We start from the raw sequence: 19998 nt of genomic DNA on the forward strand, positions 1-19998 counted from the left end.
AAACAACATCGAAGCTGAACAGAAATACATAATAAGACGAACTCTCAACTTTTTTTTTTCATAACTCGTAAGTCGTAATTAATAATATATCATGTTAATTTTTGTACATTGGAAAAACAGAGGCGGATCTAAGAGCATCTACATCTCTGAAACTCTTGGAGTTTCTAATCTGATGTGACAGTTTATAAACCAGTTTCAGGGATGCAGATGAGTTTCTTATTTAGCAACTTTGCTCCAAAGTTTCTTAATAAGAAACTGTTTATAAACTCTGACGTGGCCAAATAATTCGCTGAAATTCTTTTCTCCTGTAATTTATTTGCTGATGTGGCAATTAAGAAACTCTAATTTTAGTTTTAGGGATGTGGGGATTTAGAAACTTTCAAAGACAAAATTTCTAAAAATTAGTTAACAGTTATTTAGAAACTCTAAAAGTTTCACGGATGTAGATGCTCTAAGGAATAGTTAAACGTGGCTAAGTTATTCTTACGATTTTCAAATTTTAATTATATATAGTGAAATTTAATGAATTTTTTTTTAAAAATTTTCTATATAATCTAGTCCTTCTCAATGGGCCTGTTCGACAGCATTAGAATAGAGGAATTGAACGGAATTAAGGTTTTATTCCAGCCGAACATAACTGGAATGAGCTAGAATAGGGAATTGAGAATTGATACTTTTCCACCTTTTTCAATTCCAGGGGGGAGCTGGAATTAAGAATTAGAGCGGAATAGCGATTGAAAATGACTCATTTTACCCTTATTTCGCTGATGTGGCAACCCCTTCTCCCACATTTTTTAATTTAATATTCATTCACTCATCTCTCCACTCCGAATTTTTTATTAATAGAAATAAAATAAATTAAATATTTAAAAACAACACTACTTTTAAGTTTTTTCCAAAACTAAGTAGAACGGGTTCTGTAAACCCGTCCCACCGGACGGGTCCAATTGACCCATCCCGTTAATCTGATTAGCGTTAAACATAATCACAGAAGAAAAAAAAAATTCACGGACGGGTTTAAGCATCCCGTCCCGGGCCTGAAAAAAAAAAAAAAAAATCTCCGGCCGGGTTTACACAGCCCGTCCCGTCCCGAAAAAAAAACAAAAATTCCCAGGCCGGGTTTACACAGCCCGTCCCGTCCCGAAAAAAAAAAAAATTAACAGCCCGGGTTCTGTTAACCCGTCCCACACTTCTTTATTTCTTCCGTCCTTGTCTCCGCAAAGCAAAAATAAATCGATGTCTCTGTCTCTCATCTCGTTGTCTCCGCTCCGTAGCGCAAAGGAAGGCGGAAGAAAGGCAAAGAAGGGACGGACTAACGCAACCCGTCCGGATCTGCAAATTTTCGCCTCAGCCTTCCATAATTTCAGGTTTGTTTCAAATATAATTAAATTAAATTACTGTAAAAATTTATTAATTTGTAGTAATTTTTAATTTGATTTGTTATCAAACTATTGATTATAGTGAATTTAATTAATTTGTTAATTGTATTTTAAAATAATTGATTAGGAGTATTCAAACGGTTCGATTTTGAACTGAATTAGTTCGGTTATTTCAGTTTGAACCAATTTTCCTATCACTAAGTTAGATTTAAAATAAAAACAAAGAAAAGACAAGCTACATAACACACCTAAACCCACATGCAATAGAAAAAATGAAAAATAGGAATCACTTAAACCCCTTAAATTACAGTCAGGTATTTGCTCCTCTTTTACTTAATTGGTTGTTCTTGTGACTTAACCATGAAATCATGATCATCATTAAAATACCGGAATGGTATGCTAATTCGGGTCGGTTCGGTTATATTTTTAAAACTGAATGATAACTTTGGTTTGCCAAGTTCAGTTCGGTTTCAACCGAAGCGAACCGATGAACACCCCTAGTATTGATAGCATTATTTTAGTTATTCTTGAGATTAACTACCTACTCTCAATCAGTAGTTGCAATTTATTAGATATAAATAATTCATAGGATTATTTGAACAATATTCTAGCCTAAAGTTCATAGTTCATTAATTTTAGATTTGTTGGTAATACAAGTAATTTAGGTAATGTAGGTACTTATTTTCCTAATCTATTCTGAAAATGAATTGAATTAATTAGATTTCATTTTATTAGTTTGGTAAGTGTATTTTGCAAGAAGTGATAAATTAGATAATTTATTCATCTCGTATTTTATTTATTTATCAATTTATTTATTCTTGTGAGTTTTAGAGTTCATAGGTAATTGCTTAATTTAGTAATTTATTTAATAATATTAGTGGTTAGTAAATTTAGATTGTTATTAATTTTTTTTAAAATATCATGCATGCAGAATGTCAAGTAGTCGTGATCCGGGTGGCCCTTCACTTGCTGCATCTGCACATGATGATTTTGGTTTTGAATCGGCATGGTCAGCAAATAATTTTAGCAATTTATTATGGATGCCGCATGACCAACATAAGGTCTCACGAATCCATGATGATGTAAGTTACTACATGAATCATATAATTTTGTTTTTTTTATAGAATGATATAACTATTTGAATTACAATATTTTACTACATGAATCATATAATTTTTAAGTACGCAACTGCATCTGGATTTTTCTTTCGTAATATTTCGAAGAACTCCTCAAACCTCCGTGGCTTCTTTTTGTTGCAAAGTATTTTAAATAGGTCACAAAGTTTTCTATTGTGTACTTTTTTCATCAAATTCTCGGCAATGTGTTGTGAGCACAATCTGTGAACGCACTCGCCACCATCCTCGTACCAACCACCGTATCTATCGGTGAATACTTTCTTGATCCCCATGTGCCGATCAGAAACAACGCACATGAACTTATTACCAATTACCTCCAGACGCAGCCACCTCATGAACCATCCCCATGTCTGGAAACTCTCTTCCCCGACTAATGCAAAAGCCAGAGGAAGCAACTGGTTCTCAGCATCGTAACCGCACGCTATCAACAATCTCCCTTGATACCTACCAGAAAGGAAGCATGCATCAATACTAATGATTGGCCTGAGATGAGGCACTGCAGCAATGCACGGATCGTAAGCCCACGCAGCTGCCTTAAACAACCTTTCTGTTGGATCTCCTGTGGATTCGTGCGCAACTCCGAATTTTGTTCCTGGATTGTCTTTTTTAATTGCTTCCAACAATGGAGTGAGAAGGTCGTAAGATTTTTCCCAACTACCGAATAGTTGTGCGATTGCCAGCTCTCGACCACGCCACAACTTGTTATATTTGGGAATGATTCCCTTGTATTCTTTACGAACTAGCCCTTTAACGCTTTTAATGGTTAAGGCAACATTCTCCCTAATATCTTCTCGTATAACATCGGCGACCATTTTTGCAGTTAATTGTGCATGATCGGTACGAGAAGCATCGGCATGGCATGTATGCGGTCCTGAAATTGTTCTAATTTCCCACTTAGATGAAAATAATCCAGACTTAGCATACAAACGCCACGCACACCTGGTGTCCTTGCAATTGACTACCATGCTAGTTCTATTGCTCCCCGTAATTTTTACTTCAATATTCTTTTTGATGTGATAACTATTTATTTTCAATTGCAGAGCCTCTTTTGAAGAGAATTCATTACCTACAGCGAGTGTATCATGAACATGTTTCGGCCTACTGAAGAAGTTGACATCTGCGGGTTGAAATGCTGAGGTGTCATTGAAGCTTGCCACAGGGTGACTTACACCACGGTCACTTATGGGAAAATGTTCAGCCTGAACGCGTGGTGTTTGGTGTGATTGTGTCGAGGTATCATCTCGGACATCCCCTTCTGAATCAGCTTCATTATCCCAGTCGGCGTCATCCTCACATGAGTCAGCGTCCTCTTCATCATCACTTTGAGGCACATCATCAAAATCAGTATTAGGATCAGCTGCCTCCGGTGGATCGATCCATGGGCTATTCTGATTATTGTATTCTGTCTGAACAGACGGTGACGACTCGTTCAGATTGGGATAAGGATGCAGATAAAGGTCTCGCCTCGGTGTTTGTTGTGTCGGATAGGGTTCAAAGAAACTGGGATCTGCATAGTTACCACTATATTGGGTATGCCTAGGGTCTTGCCTCGGTGTTTGTTGTGTCTGATAGGGTTCGAAGAAACTGGGACCCGCATAGTTATCACTATAATGGGTCTGTAGAGGTTCTGGATTTGTTTCCGGTACCATACTATTAACGAATAACTGCGGTTGTATTTCACCGATGATTGGAACCAACTCAATGTATAAATCGAGAAAAGTATACTGGGTTTGGGCACACATACTTTGCATATAAATACCTCTCCAACTCTGATCGCACACGATTTCAATTTTCTCATAATAACGTCGGGCTGTTGTACCAACATTAACCCGTGCATGTGCTTTTAGGTTATACTCATTCTCAGAATATCCAAGTTGGCGATAAATTTCACCTTTCACATCATACCAACCGTATTCATCAGTCACACTAAATGAGAATTGAGGACTAATACTATACTCTACTCCTTTACGACCGTGTCGTATTTCACCACCAAAATAAATTCTCAGCATCAACATGATTAATTATTTTTATAAATTAACCTGCACAATAATGAATAAATTACATGTTATTATTATTACATTAATAAAAACTAATATTAATTAAATTATTTCACAAAAATTACTGAATGACATAGCAGAAAATAATAAAATCATTTAATTAAACAAATATAAAGTTCAATAATTACGTAAAAACAAATTAAATTTCATAACATTTTAGTGATACCTTACCAAATTTACCTATTGAAATATATTCATAACTAATATTAATTAAATAGAAATTACATATTATTAACCTACACAATAATGAATAAATTACATATTATTATTATTACATTAATAAAAACTAATATTAATTAAATTATTTTATAAAAATTACTGAATAATATAGCATAAAATATAATTAAAGAATTACCTGTTTGAAATTTAATTTCGCTATTAACAACAACTTCTTTCTATCTGCTGCTATTTGAGTGATGTTTTCGTCTGAACGTCTTGCCTTCTCTCCGTCTGAACGTCTCGCAGAGTGGAAATGAATAAAAGCGTGTCTGAAGGGTATAAAACAAGCTGTCCGAGTTTTTTTTTTTTTTTAAATCGGGACGGGTTTTGTAGTCCCGTCTGCCTTTTTTTTTTTTTTAAAAAAATCGGGACGGGTTTTGTAGTCCCGTCCGCCTTTTTTTTTTTTTTTAAAAAAAAAATCGGGACGGGTTTTGTAGTCCCGTCCGCCTTTTTTTTTTTTTTTAGGAGCTAATTTAATTAGGCGATTATTAACCGGGACGGGTTGTATAATCCCGTCCGGTGGGACGGGTCCTCACAACCCGTTCTACTTAGTTTTGGAAAAAACTTAAAAGTAATATTCTTTTAAATATTTTATTTATTTTATTTCTATTAATAAAAAATTCGGTCTCTCCACTTCTTCTTCCTGCACAGTTCCAGAGGAGGAACAAATACTTTCTCCATTTTACTCCGATCAAATTTTTCGACAATCTGCCAGGAGATTTGATAAATGAAAACTATAAGCTCGATAGATGCGAATTTACCTTTCAAATGAGATCTCTCTTACTACGTCTTCTTCTTCTATCTTAGCTTCCCCTTTTGCATTTTATGGATGTGTTTGTTAAAATCTCCATTGACAGTTTGGTCTACTTAAATCGCAAATCCAAGGAGGTTATTGGGTATCAGACTGAAAAGCTCCTTGGTATTTTATCTTCATGAATCGGCATTGGCTTAAAATCTTATTTAAAGCTTACTAGAGCTTCCGAGATATGGTATTCAGGGTTTTAATTTGGTTTTCAGAACATTGTGCCAGAGGGTAATTTTCACTTATTTCGCTGCTCTTTATATCTTTTCACCTTTCATCTCTAATTTGCTTTTAAATTCATCACTGTGTGCATAGCTCGGGGAGCATTCTGTGTGCTAGATCAGTCTACACTAAAAATTTAGTATCTGTCAATTAAACTCTTTGCTTGTGATAAATAAATTAAGATATTCTAATGCATTGTTCCATGTAAATAAATTACGTTATTTGTTTTACATGTGTCAATTCATCTATTTTTTGCTGCTATTTATTGTAGAATTACACCATGCACTTTCATTTTTATTTGTTCCATTTTGTTTTAAAATTATAATCATTTACCTCAAGCTAAATAGAAGTACAACACGATATAGTGCTGTGGTTAAAACTCAACAAAAGGTTATAATGGTCATTTCTTACAATTATAATATTTTAATGAAAAAAAATGGAACTATTCCTATTAATGGTGCACCGAACACTTGTGGAATAGAGTAGAAGAGTTGTCAATTCCTAATTCTATAATCCTCTTTTCTTCTCTTATTCCATGTCTTGCCGAACAGGCCCAATAAATAGCAAGCTGTGACTCAGTGGTTAGAGCTCTATTTTATGCGCGAGAGGACTTGAGTTTAAATCTCATTCACCATATATTGTGTATTTTTATTTTCAGTCATCCATATCAAAATTTTCTAATTCTGCCCTTGTCAAAAAATTTATAATATAATATTATCAATCTCCCCTGCATGGCACAGACACATAACTAGTATATATAAAAAGACATTGAACAAAGTCATATTAAAAACTGAACCTAAACTGTACTGTACACATCAAAAAATCTATAGATAGTTTAGATTTACAAAACCATTTAAATTTATTAAGTTCTAGATTTATTTATACGAATTTCAAAACAAGTTAAACGATTTGGGCTCGGACCAAATTTGTTCAAAATCCAATTGTCAGAGAAACAATTAAGCATGGAATTTCCTCTATTAGGAAAATATATTCTGTTTCCATAGTATGGAATTTGTTTTCCCATTTTCCCAATATGATAGAATTAAAGAATATAAATTGCACATGTGAATTCTTCAATTCTAATTCTCTTGAATGATATCACTTTTCTTGTCGAGCAGTTGAAATGAGCGATTTATAGTATGTATTTAATTGACAAAAGTGATTTATTGTGTATGAAAAATAAGTTTTGAACTAAATATTTATTACTCGTGTTTAGTTTCGTTAAAATAATATTTATTGGACAAACATGACGTGTTAAATGAGATATATTACGCAAGCATTATTTTTTATTTAATATTTTACTGTGCATGTTTAGTTTCATTTAAAAAAATATTTATCGGATAAATATGACGCGTCAAGTGAGACGTATTTCACAAGCTTTTACCTTTACCTAACCAAAAACCCTAGCCGCATAAATCAATACTCGTTCTATAAAATAAATCCAACACTTCAAAATACATTCTCTTTAATAAAACCTTAGAGAAATAAAATCTTCTCCCGTTTAGTTATTTCACATTACATAATTTTAACCGTGAGCGATTTTTAACGTAGTCGTAGTCTATTTCAATGCCAAGGAGCAATAAACGCAGAGGAAGAAGGCACGATGCAAGTCGTAGAAAGGTAAGTCCATCTATTTAATTTACAAAAAATTTGTAAATTTCCTTCCTAAAAAAAACAATTTGTAAGTTTTTTTTTGTTTTAATCTCTATTGAATATTGATATGATTTATTAAGTTTGTGAAAGAGATTAAACTTCTAAAAGATAGATCGGATTACTTAGATAAATATTTCACATCCGAATATTTTAAAATTTAAGCAAAACAAAAAAAAATCGTCGATCATGCAGTTTTATTTTATAAAATAGAATTGGGGTTGCGAGGAAAGGATGGCTCGACGTGAATATATTGTTTTAATAATTGGAATTTAAAAATTATTAATAAAGAAACTGTGCCTTTGTTAAATATGGGATTTAAAAATAAATTAAAATAAATGGAGGGTTAGGTTAGTCCCCTTCACTTGATAACTGTGAACTTGTGAAGTCTAGATAGTGAAATCGAGGGTTATTACTATAATAAAAATTGAATTATGAAATAAGAAAACAAAATAAGCAGTTTGGGCTGTGAATCGAGCTTGTGTGGTTACTGGGCCGTCCGAAGGGTTAGCGGCCGAAATTAATTCTACGGGTTACGCAAATTTGCACTGCAACTCGCGCGAATTCAAAGTTCCAATGAATTAACCCTCTGATCGGAACCAACTCTACCTCTCTGAAACGAGAGAAGAATTCTCGTTTTCACGAATTACCGTGATCGGAAACAGGTACGAAGAAGAAATGATTCGATTGGACGCAATTTGAACAGTCCGAATTGACGCTGGGAAATCACGTGGAAATAGGTGAAATTCGGCGAGAATTGTTTTACCGAAACAAAAAGGACAAAAATATCCTCGTCTTTTTTGTGTTCTTCTCCGTGCTTTCGTGCTTCTCTCTCAAATGAATAATGTTTTTCCGTGCTTTCTTTGTTCTTGCTTTGCTTCGTCGCTCTTGTTTTATTTCTGTTTAATTTTTGTGTGATTTGCTTTATTTCTTTTGTCGCATAGAACTTCCCTTTTGTTATTTATGGTCAAATCCAACTATTAGGTAAATGGCATCTCTTGTAAATTAAGTTAACTTTAAGACCTTTTCTTCATTGTTTATACGAATTGAAAATCTCTTCTTTCGTTGTTTCGATCAGAAAAATTCAATTCACAATCATATACTTTCTTTTCTTTTCTATTCAAATGAACTGAATTTCTTGCTCATTATTGTTCCGATCATAGTGTAACTCAATCTTTGAGTTCTAAGATCGGGCCCGAACGACAATCTATATGAAGTGCAGTGCACACATCCCAAGTAATGAATCCGAATTCCGAGACGATCTCAAGCGATGGATTCGAATCGGATGGTCTTGATCCAAAATCTAAAAATTGAGTTACTTTAGCGGATCCGGATCCGGATCCAACGAGGAAGATGGTTATCGGACGGTGTTTTAATATTCGTGTTAAAGCAGAGCAGATCGGACATGATCTAAACTCAAAATTTGAGTTACCTTTAGGTGATGTGAATTTAGGTGAGAGTGTGCTTGTTTGGTGAGGGGCTATAATTTTTTTTTTATATTAAAAAATGAATTCGATGTAAATAAAATGAATTTCTTTTCTCGATAAATTGATGAAATCGAAGCAGTCTGGTTTCAGTGATTTATCACATCAATAATCATACATTGTGAAAAATTCAATGGGATCGAACTAACGACCATGCAGTTTATATTATTAATGGAATTCAATTGGAAGGTAGAAAAGGAAGGAAATAATATGATTCACGGATTTCACAATCCTATTTGGACTAAATCTATGATTTAATTCCAGTGACTTCTATAAATAGCTCAATGTGACCGAATCATTCGTTTGATCTCATTTATAAAATTAAAATAAAAACAATTCATCTTTTTTTCAATTATTTATTTAATTTATAATTTTCTATAAATAAAACAAATTGTAGGGATCAAAATATCTTTCTATTCCCTTCTTTGGTCCAGTCTAATATAAATAAGAAAGATATTTTATTGACGGTCTCAAAATGTACATTGACCGTCTCAAAATCCTTACTAGATTCATTGACTACAATTAAACCGGTTCAGAAGGGTTTTTTCTAATTTAGTTGAACCGGGTTACATCCTGGTAAACCGGAATCAGACAATTTGTGTTTCTTCCTTGGGAGTTCGGATCCTTCCTTTTGAGAGCGAATCCCTCGTTTAATTGGGAGTTGGAGGCAGATTTTCACTGAACCCCGCCACATCACATCACATCACTGAAAAGCGGAAAAGCTGTATGTTTCCCTCTTCCGTCTCCCCGACCTCCTATAAAAACCCTAATTCTGACTCCACTTTCACTTTCCCGCTCATCGCTTTCCGAATCCAACTAGGTTTTAGCTGAATCGATCATAGTTAGGGTTCGGTCAGATGAGCAGTATGGCGGAGCGGCTTCGTGCCAGATCGGAGAAACGGCCGATGTATACTCTAGATGAGTCCGACGATGAGTTTTTGCTCCCTGTTTCGGGCTCTAAAGGGAAGAAGAAGGAAGATGGGAAGAGGAAGGATGAGGGAAGAAAGAGAGACAAGGACGATGATTTTTTAGAAACCGAGAAGATTGAAAAATTTGTTAGGGATGATGCGGTAACGTGTTTTTTTTTTTTAATTCTTCTAAGTTTGGATCTTTTATTTTGCTTATTATTCTAGAATTTCAGGTGGTCTTACATTATTTCCGAGACACAAATTTTTATTGTGGATAAAAATTGCTTTATCTGGTGGTTGTTGCTCGCTCAAGTTGGTTATGGCTTGAATTAAGGATTGAACTCTCTAACTTGCTACCAGTGTGGCGATTACTGGCACAGTATTATCACTTAGCAGTTTGTCCTGAATGCTAGCACCAAGTTCAACAAAATCTTACTGTGACATTAATGGTGTTTATTTATTTTTTGCAGAAAGAAGATGCGTGCCAAAAATGCGGTCAGCCTGACAAACTTGTATCATGTGCAACATGCACGTACAAATTCCATAAGAAGTGCATGTTCCCCCCATATAAGTTAATAGATGATAAATGGAGTTGCCCTGAATGTGTATGCTTCAATTTTTTTGTTCCTTTAATTGAACTTTTTAAAGATTCTGTGAAACTCTAATTTCCTTCATTATTTTGACTTTTTTTAGAAAAAAATTTCAGGATCCGAGGCTTAAGGAGGTGGAAAAGATACTGGATTGCGAGACGCGCACTGTTGAGGACAATGCTGAAGGTTCCTTATCTGGTGAGAAGCAAAAACATTATCTGGTCAAATGGAAGGGACTTTCCTACATCCACTGCACCTGGTTAGTTTTTCTGTACCATTTTGCATCATTTCACTGTCTTGAAAACTGTGACAATTAACTGTTTTGTTCAATCTTAGACATGATATGTTTTGTTTCTCCTTTTTTAAAGGGTTTCTGAGAGCGAATTTACAAAAAGCGCTTTGGTTTACCCACGGCTAAAGCAAAGGCTGAACACCTTTCATCGGCATTTTGAATCAGTGGACAAGTTCGATGATGAGTGGGCTGCAATTCGACCAGAGTGGACAGCTGTTGACAGGATTATAGCTACAAGGTGATCTAACTTATCTGCTCTTTTCAGTTCAAAGTGCTTTCAGAACTTAGTTTGATCAAAGAATAAAAGGAAACTTCCCACATTTTGCAGAAAAGGGGAGGATGGGACTGAATACTTCGTGAAGTGGAATGAACTTACTCACGATGAGTGTACTTGGGAGACCGAAGCAGATATTTCTGCGTTCAAGCCTCAGATTGAGAGATTTCGCCTGATTCAGTCCCGTCGCAAGAGGAAATCGTTGGGCAAGACCAAGTCTATAATTCGCGACATGCACGCATTTGAAGGAAGCCCCAAGTTTCTTTCTGGCGGTACATTGCTCATAGTGTTAATTTTATTTCTTATATGCAAAATTTTGGCTTTGGTTTATAAAGCTAAAATAACGATCACAGAATCCAAATAACAACTTATTTAGATCGACATGTTGGAATTGTGGAAGTGTATATCTCTTTCTAACCAGCGTGTCTTTGCAATATTTCAGATACTTTAAGATTTATATTTGTCATGTTATTTTTTAACCAGCGTGCTTTCTGAATTTATGTTCTTGCTTTTCTCATAGGAAAATTGCATCCCTACCAGCTGGAAGGCCTCAATTTTCTGAGATTTTCATGGTTGAATAATCGGCGTGTTATTCTCGCCGATGAGATGGGACTTGGTGAGAGCATTTTTCAGCTCTTCAGCTGGGTCAATAGTTAAATAATCCATTGTTTATGTTTCCTCAAGTACTTGTTGTTTGTTTGATCATTTTTTGGCTTGTGGTTGCAGGGAAAACAATACAGAGTATTGCCTTTTTGGCATCTCTGCATGAAGATAATCTTGGACCACATCTCGTGGTTGCACCATTGTCAACTCTTCGTAACTGGGAAAGAGAGTTTGCTACTTGGGCACCACATATGAATGTGGTAGGTAGAGAGCCATCACGTTAATTTACATTCTCACATTTTTTTTTTGGCAAAGATAGTATACATTTTTTCTTTCTTACCCTTTCATAGGTTATGTATGCCGGTTCTGGCACTTCTCGTGAAACCATTAGAAAGTACGAGTTCTATTATCCAAAAGACAAGCCGAAGGACAAGCTGAAAAAGAACATTAACAAGAAGAAGAAGGTTGCTTCTTCTACCAATGACAGCAAGCAGTCTAGACTCAAGTTTGATGTACTTTTGACCTCATATGAGATGATTAACATGGACTCAACAAATCTCAAGCCTATTCATTGGGAATGCATGGTACTGTATTTTTTTAATGTCAAGTAGATAGGGTGCTGGTCTGGTTGTTACCAATACATACTGGAAGTGAATACGTTGTCTCTGGTTCAGTTAATGACAACAACAAGAACAAAAACCAAGCCTTTAGTCCCAAACAAGTTGGGGTAGGCTAGAAATGAAACCCAACCGGAGTCACAGAACCAAATTCGGGAGGGTTTCATTTCCATAAAGAGGCTGTATTTTACCTTGGCTCGCCACGCCTATCACAACCCTCCTTTTTCCTGGCTTGGTACAGGTTCAGTTAATGACAAAAAAAAATCATCCCAGTATTAATCAGTGGGTTATGCATGATCAAGGATTTTTTATAAATTCTGGTCACAGTATTTGAACTCCCTGAGTTTATTTTAACATTTGTGTCACAGATCGTGGATGAAGGTCACAGGCTGAAAAACAAAGATTCAAAATTATTTGGTCAGCTGAAAGACTATAACACAAACCACCGTGTGCTTTTGACTGGTACCCCAATTCAGGTTAGTGCTTGGTTTATTTACTAAATACTTGTCTAGGATAAACATTGTTGCACTGTAAGAACTGTGAGTCTTGTTGATAAGATTGTTTTATTTTCTTCCCTCTTCTTTTGCAGAACAATTTGGAGGAACTCTTCATGCTTATGCACTTCCTTGAGGGTGAAAGTGTGAGTAAATTTGCTCTGTTCAGCACCAGAATACGGTCATTTAAATTTGAGGGTTTATATGTGCCCACTATTAATTAATATTGTATTTGCTTTCTGAGTAGTTTGGGAGCATAGCTGAACTTCAGGAGGAATTCAGAGACATAAACCAGGACAAGCAGATTGACAAGCTTCATGGGATGCTCAAGCCACATCTTCTTCGCAGTATTTTTCTATCAGTGCTTCAATTAATAAGGCCTTCCTTTGTTTTTGCATATCATTTATTTTTATCAATTATGTGATCTCTCATAGGGTTCAAGAAAGATGTTATGAAAGAACTCCCTCCCAAGAAGGAGCTTATTTTAAGAGTAGAATTGACTAGCAAACAGAAAGAATACTACAAGGCCATTCTCACTCGTAATTACCAAGTTTTAGCTCGTCGTGGTGGTCCGCAGGTACTAAACTTTTTCCTCTTACAAAAGATTTTGTAATTGAATTGATGAATGCAAAGTTGTCTGTATTCAAGCCTTGAATATTATGTGTAATTCCTTTCTTTAGATCTCTCTAATAAATGTGGTAATGGAGCTTCGCAAGCTTTGCTGTCATGCATTCATGTTAGAAGGTGTCGAGCCTGAAGCAGAAGCAGCCAATCTTGATGAAGGATTAAGGTACATTTACAGCTGATGTTTGTTTCTGCTCTTTATGCATTGAAATTATGAAGACCACAAGCTTAATGGAAATATGGAGCTCAATTGATGAGTTATATAAAAACTATCTAGACGGCATTTTGACGCTGCTGGTAAAATGGAGCTTCTGGATAAGATGATGGTGAAGCTGAAAGAGCAAGGGCATCGTGTCCTTATTTATTCTCAATTTCAGCATATGTTAGACTTGCTTGAGGACTACATGGCTTTGAGGGTATTCCAATTCATTACTAATTGATTTCACCTAACATTTCATATTGTCCTGTTGTTAGTGGTGACTTTATTTTTTCCTGATTATTTCAGAAATGGAACTATGAACGGATTGATGGCAAGATCGCTGGTGCTGAGAGGCAGATTCGCATTGACCGTTTCAATGCCAAGAACTCCTCTAGGTTCTGCTTCCTACTGTCTACCAGGGCTGGTGGACTTGGAATTAACTTGGCAACTGCAGACACTGTTATTATTTATGATAGGTGAGACCTAATATTATGGAAAATCTTGTGAAAGTAAGTTCACATCTTCTAGAATAGGTTTTTTTGACGTCATTAAGCTATTCTTTATAGTGATTGGAATCCCCATGCTGATCTCCAAGCTATGGCCAGAGCTCATCGTCTGGGGCAAACCGGCAAGGTTTTTTTTTAAATATTCTCTGTCATCTGATGCTTGTCATAATTTTGGAATTGTATTTAATTTAGATTTTTTTTGGATTTAGGTTATGATCTACAGGCTTGTGAGCCGAGGCACCATAGAAGAGAGGATGATGCAGCTCACTAAGAAGAAGATGGTCCTAGAGCATCTTGTTGTTGGTAGGCTCAAGGCGCAAGCTGTTAATCAGGTAATTATGCGGCCTATGTTATTGTAAAATAGAAGGGAAATAACATATTTTAGGAGGAAATAATAAAATTTATGCATTGTTTATTTAATCTTATCAAATGCTCAGAATGGCAGGGATGCATCTTGAATTTTTTTTTTTCAAGAATTTGTTATTCAAGTTCCGAACAAGTTGTCCTTGTTATGGTTTCAACCTAATTAACTTTGAGGAATATTCCTTTTTCTTTTGTTTTTCTACTCTCTAGGAGGAACTGGATGATATTATTCGCCATGGGTCAAAGGAGTTATTTGATGATGATGACAATGAAGAAGGAAAATCAAAACATATCCATTATGATGATACTGCCATTGATAGGTATCCTTTGTTGTGCTTATTATTATTATTATTTTTTTGACAAAAGTGGGGGATACCCACCAGTTTCATTACGAAACTTAAAAAGAGTTTTTACAAAAACAGTGGCTCTGGGGCAGAACCACTTACCATAACTCTAATCATCAACAATCTAAATTGCCTGGATGACTGTATTAGTAACTACCTCAGTCCATCCAGAACATCTAGTCAGCTAACAGAGTTTCCTTGGAATTAGTACAAAATAGTTAAGAGTCACAAAATACATTTGTTGTGCTTATTTAATGGTATACTTTCTCTATATGTTATTTGCACATGACACCTTTCAATCACCGATGCATTATATTTTTCCAGATTGCTGGATCGTGATCAAATAATTGCTGAAGAACAACTGGAGGAAGAAGTGGAGAGTGACTTTTTAAAAGGCTTCAAGGTATCAGTTGTGTTCCTTGCAACCCCACATGTGAGTATCCTAAAGTAGTTGCTGATTTGTAACTTCTATTAATTTGTTAGGTTGCAAGTTTTGAGTTTGTTGATGAGGCAAAAGCGGCAGCAGCAAGAGAGGAGTCAAGGAGGCAAGCAGAGAAAGCCTCTAGGGCTAACTATTGGGAAGAACTCCTAAAGGATAAATTTGAAGTTCAGAAAGTTGAAGAGCACACGTCCATGGGAAAAGGCAAAAGGAGCAGGAAACAGGTACACTTTTCTTAGCTATTCCTGTAGCAGATGGCTCACATCAAACCATATTCCTTTGCAACTTGGTATAAACTTGCTGGTTCCCAACGTGCTATGCTGACCATGACAATTAACTGGTGTGGCTGGCAATCTACCAGTAACCCATTTTGCTCAAGTAAACCCAGGAACAGTTGAGAATTTTTTTAAAAACAATAGAAAACATATGTTCTTTCTTTGAAAATATTTTTGTATTTGAAGGTCACTAGCTACATGAAGTATCTAATACCTCTTTTGAATTTTCTGTAGATGGCTGCAACTGATGATGACGGTCTTGCACAAGACATAAGCTCCGAAGATGAGGATTATGCTGATGATGAAGATGGGTCTGATAATGATGCTGATGTACAAGGAGCTGCCCGGCGCGGAGCTTATTCCAGGAAGAAAACACGTGGTAGGACCTCATTTTACTAATAACTTGCGACCTATTAACCTGGTTGTATGATCAAATAAAGTGGGAAAAACTCTAATCTGTGTTTTCTATAGCAGGTTTATGCTAGATATAGTTTTTTTGTCCCCTCCACCCACCAAAGCTACAAAAGTTTCTGAATTGACATTTTTGCTATAGGGTTTTGGTGGGCAGATATTAAATATAGCTGTCGACTATGTTTGGTTAGGGCAATACTGGATTACACCTACCCTGGCTTCGGTTTCATGGAAATTTAACAAACTTATTAGAAAATATGCAACTTCTAGATGCCACAGACGCAAACTAAATGAAAGGGTGTTATATATATTGTGTTGAACTTAACTTCATTTTGTCACTATTTGGTGTCTATGTTCATGGAATTTTAACAAACTTTTAGACAACATGCAAATTTTAGTTACCATGGATGCATATTATGTGAAAGTTTATATTTTGGGTTGAACTTGACTACATTTTGTGACTATTTGGTGTCTGGCCTATTATGGTAGACATGTAACTTTTCCTTTTTTAGTGCACAATACGGTACATTATCCAAAAAGTATGTTTCATGGAAATTATACAATATATTGAACAATTTAAGTACTTATGATAATTACTTGTGGTATAGCTATCCGTAGAAAAATTGACTGGTAACAGAAATAGCTACATAAATATTTTCTGCTTAACCCACCGCCTACTATATCTTTTACACTTAAAAAGCATTTGCCCCAAATGTACACAAAATGATAAAAAACATATAAGGCTCTTCTCTGTATTGGCATGTTGAAGTGTAGTGGCCACATTGTGTGGGATATCAGGACTGTGCTATGGAAACTTCAAAGTTTCTATTATTGTTTTCAAGACATTATTTTTGTAGAAATTTCCTTGCAGTTTATTCGTGTTCTAATCACTCTTCATTTGCTACCATGGTTGGGTATGATTGCAGATCCACATCCTCTGATGGAAGGCGAAGGAAAGTCGCTCAGAGTCCTTGGGTTTAATCTTAATCAAAGAAACAATTTTATGCAGATCCTGATGAGGTTTGTCATGAACTCCGTAAATTTATTAAAAAAAATTCAATATCATGTTGATGCTTAAATAGTCAAGTTTGTTGTAAAAGATCAGTTGACGTCACTTTGAATATTGCATAATTACCTCTTCTTGTATAGATTTGGCTTTCAAGATTTTCAGTGGAAAGAATTTATTCCTCGGCTGAAGGGTAAATCAGATAGTGAGATCAAAGAGTATGTTTCCCTAAGCTCTCAACTCTCATGCACTACTATATTTGGACACAATAAAGCTAATCATTCATAATGAACCGCCACCTTGTTCTCTACAGCTATGCAGCACTTGTCATGCAACATCTGCTTGAACCTTTGAATGATTCACTGACTTTCTCTGGTAAATGAAGCTCAAAGTGCACGGTTCTGTGTTTCTTATATGTAATGGCCAGTTATAATTTTTTATTTTTATTGTCTGCGCATGTATATAGATGGCGTGCCCAAAGATCAATATCGTGTGGATGATGTTCTTGTTAGGCTTGCAAACCTACAGCTAATTGAGGAGAAGGTAACATGTCTTGTCCTTTGGGTGCTGCTTCGTCACTAGAAGTTCTTTATGATGTTGGCTCACATGACTTTTTATCTTTGTGGTACACCTAGGTGGATCTGATGTCAGAGAAGCCTTCGGACTCACTTTTTCCAGAGTATGTATACAATGAATACCCTAGTTTGATAGCTGGGAGTCATTGGAAGAAAGAACATGATTTGGCTCTTCTTACCGCTTTCTCGAAGTAAACACGACATTCTATCTTCTTACTTACAATTTTTTTTATTTCTTGGCTTGCTCTTTGTGAGTGATGTGACTATATGGAATGATTATTACAGGCATGGGTATGCAAGATATGTACCTATTGTTGAAGATAGAGAGAATGGTATAGCTGAGTGTGCAAGCAAAGAACTAAACCTGACTATTCCTTCTGTTAATGGAAGTTTGAGTGCTAATGGGGTCCAATCTGGAGATGGTCCTAGCTCTTCCAACGTTAGTGCAAATATTACTTCAAACATTTGAATTATGCTAGTTGCAGTATACAATTTATGTGATATGTTTTTGTGGGTTTTTTCCCTTTGTATTGTCAGGGAAATGTGGATGCTTCAAAAGTTAACCAAGTTGGACCAGAGTATCATTATCATTATGCCCAGAGAAAGATGGTTGACTTCATTAGGAAGCGTTACCAGATCTTAGAGAAAGCACTGAACCTGGAATATGCTGTGGTATTGTCTTTTTCTCTGTCCTCACCCTTCCTCTCAATTAAACGAATACCTATCATCTTTTGCATATGCTAATTTTACTTGAACTAGATTTGCCCAGAAATACCTTTTTTCGTTCATAACTTTTCTGTGCCCTCTCACAGGTCACAGCAAAAATACCAATACCCGAGCCAGAGACTCAGCCAAGGAACCAAGAGGCGCATTTGCAACCACCATCTGTTAGCACCACTTCAGTTGTGAATGAGTTGCCTGTTCTCGAACCTATCCGTGAGTATTAATTAATTGACATCTTCAATTTGATTCAGCTTGATATAATAACCCGACTTTTATTTCCAGATTTGGGCGACCCTGCTTCAGATATCAAAACTGAGCAGTCTGAAGCAGTCAAGCTCTATAATAAGGTAATCAATTAATATGGGATGGAAAAATAAATTTGCTCCATGTCTATTTGTTGGTACCTGTTTAATTAAAAGTGTATCATGAACAGATGTCCAGGATAGTACAAGAAAGCGATGGTGATGCAGTGCAAGCACATATGGGAGACAAGAATGCTTGTGTGAGGTTAGGAAACAGTCTAATCAATCTTGAAGCAGTTTGTGGTGATGTCTGCAAAGTGCTAGAAGACAAAAAGCCAGAAGTGGTAAGCCCTGAGACAGTGCAAGCGGATGATAATGGAGAGGCGGGGGCTCCTGAGGTAAAAAAGGAGGCACCGCAAGTTAAAGATGGTGTAAAGGCTGAGGCACAGCAGGTTGGTGATGGTTCAGAGACTGAGGCGCTGCAAGTTGGTGATAGTGCAGAGGCAGAGGCTGAGGTTGAGGCTGAGGCAGAGGCAGAGGCAGAGGCTGAGGCTGAGGCTCCTGAAGTAAAGAGTGAGGTGGTGTCGGATGATGTGAAGGATGAAGTGGAACCTATGGAGGAGTAAACAAGGCTTCAAAGAAGTTAACTTATACCCTAGGCATAACAGTAGTTTATTGTCTGAAATGGTCAGGATGGTACCGCTCTTTTGTTGTACTTGCTTAAAGATTGCTTAAATATGGCTAGGATGTTACCACCCTTTTGGATGATTTATGGGTGCTAATCATAGATGATTCGTGGACTAATTAATGTGATGTTATGTTACTTATAGTTTATTTTGCTGACTTGAAACCAGCGTATATTAGACTAAGCATCTGATCTCAAACATCTATTAAATGCTCGTACTGATGTGGAGAAGCTTGACGGTTTTATTGACGGGTGTTTGATAGGAGATGATGTCTGGCATAGACCTTTATTGACAGGTGTTTGACAGGAGATGATGTCAGGAGGTTGAATTTGACAGGGGAACTGCGGACCCTGTAAAATAGCCTAGTGCTGATCTATATTTTTTATGAATACAAGCAAGATAGTAAAAACTATCGCGTACATCACAAAAAAACATTCAAAGATAGCAAGATTCATTATTTTCACTTTGACTGTACCTCAATTGATGACTTGTGGACCCTAGATAAAGATATACATATTAGAGGTGCCTTGTTATTAAAATTAATTAGGACTGCTATTCTTTGGACATTGTGGTTAACTAGAAGTAACATCTGTTTTAATGCTTCTCCTATACCTACTGTAGCATCTGTGGCTTCTTTTTATTATTTCTTAGCCTCTTATTAGTATAAAGCTAGGTTTGATAGTACTTGTTCCAAGCAAACTCTCTGGAGTCAGATCCCGCTCTTGAGTTAGAAGAGTCTGACTTGGAGAATTATTTGATTGATCTGGCTAGTTCATCTTCTAGTTCTAGGTAGTCCTCTAGAGATGACTGAGTAGTTATATGGCTAGTAAATGAGACACTTTCTCCACCGATCCACTTGTAGTGGAATGCAATAAACT

General features: G+C 36.0%; 1 protein-coding gene across 5 annotated transcripts; it reads left to right on the forward strand.

The window, feature by feature from the left end:
- Nucleotides 1–9518: 9518 nt before the first annotated feature.
- Nucleotides 9519–19295, forward strand: PKL (chromatin remodeling factor CHD3 (PICKLE)). 5 transcript variants are annotated; one of them, XM_078301721.1, is made up of 32 exons: nucleotides 9520–10019; nucleotides 10328–10462; nucleotides 10564–10706; nucleotides 10816–10977; nucleotides 11068–11285; nucleotides 11534–11629; nucleotides 11740–11876; nucleotides 11967–12200; nucleotides 12602–12709; nucleotides 12823–12873; nucleotides 12975–13074; nucleotides 13162–13304; nucleotides 13408–13517; nucleotides 13629–13767; nucleotides 13857–14026; nucleotides 14117–14183; nucleotides 14266–14388; nucleotides 14630–14739; nucleotides 15088–15166; nucleotides 15247–15426; nucleotides 15712–15856; nucleotides 16815–16908; nucleotides 17038–17112; nucleotides 17208–17269; nucleotides 17361–17437; nucleotides 17530–17660; nucleotides 17755–17908; nucleotides 18007–18141; nucleotides 18282–18405; nucleotides 18475–18539; nucleotides 18626–18949; nucleotides 18992–19295. In XM_078301721.1, exons 1-32 carry the CDS (start codon nucleotides 9807–9809, stop codon nucleotides 19058–19060), a joined length of 4173 nt encoding a protein of 1390 aa, XP_078157847.1. In that variant the 5' UTR covers nucleotides 9520–9806; the 3' UTR covers nucleotides 19061–19295. The 5 variants fall into 5 exon arrangements, with proteins under 5 accessions (XP_078157846.1, XP_078157847.1, XP_078157848.1 ...); XM_078301722.1 differs by having other exon boundaries at nucleotides 18626–18929; nucleotides 18978–19295; XM_078301723.1 differs by having other exon boundaries at nucleotides 15712–15853; nucleotides 18626–18929; nucleotides 18978–19295.
- The last annotated feature ends 703 nt before the right edge of the window (nucleotides 19296–19998 follow it).

The sequence above is a fragment of the Carex rostrata genome, chromosome 4 (assembly GCF_964058835.1).
Source record: "Carex rostrata chromosome 4, lpCarRost1.2, whole genome shotgun sequence".
Lineage (NCBI taxonomy): Eukaryota > Viridiplantae > Streptophyta > Magnoliopsida > Poales > Cyperaceae > Carex > Carex rostrata.

What these genes read in the sequence shown, in the direction of transcription:
- PKL (XM_078301720.1), top strand. Translation starts at nt 9,807, where the DNA reads ATGAGCAGTATGGCGGAGCGGCTTCGTGCCAGATCGGAGAAACGGCCG. An exon ending in CAAGCCACATCTTCTTCGCA is followed by an intron (nt 13,075 to 13,161) that starts GTATTTTTCTAT and finishes GATCTCTCATAG; the next exon opens with GGTTCAAGAAAGATGTTATG. An exon ending in TACAGCTAATTGAGGAGAAG is followed by an intron (nt 17,438 to 17,529) that starts GTAACATGTCTT and finishes TGGTACACCTAG; the next exon opens with GTGGATCTGATGTCAGAGAA.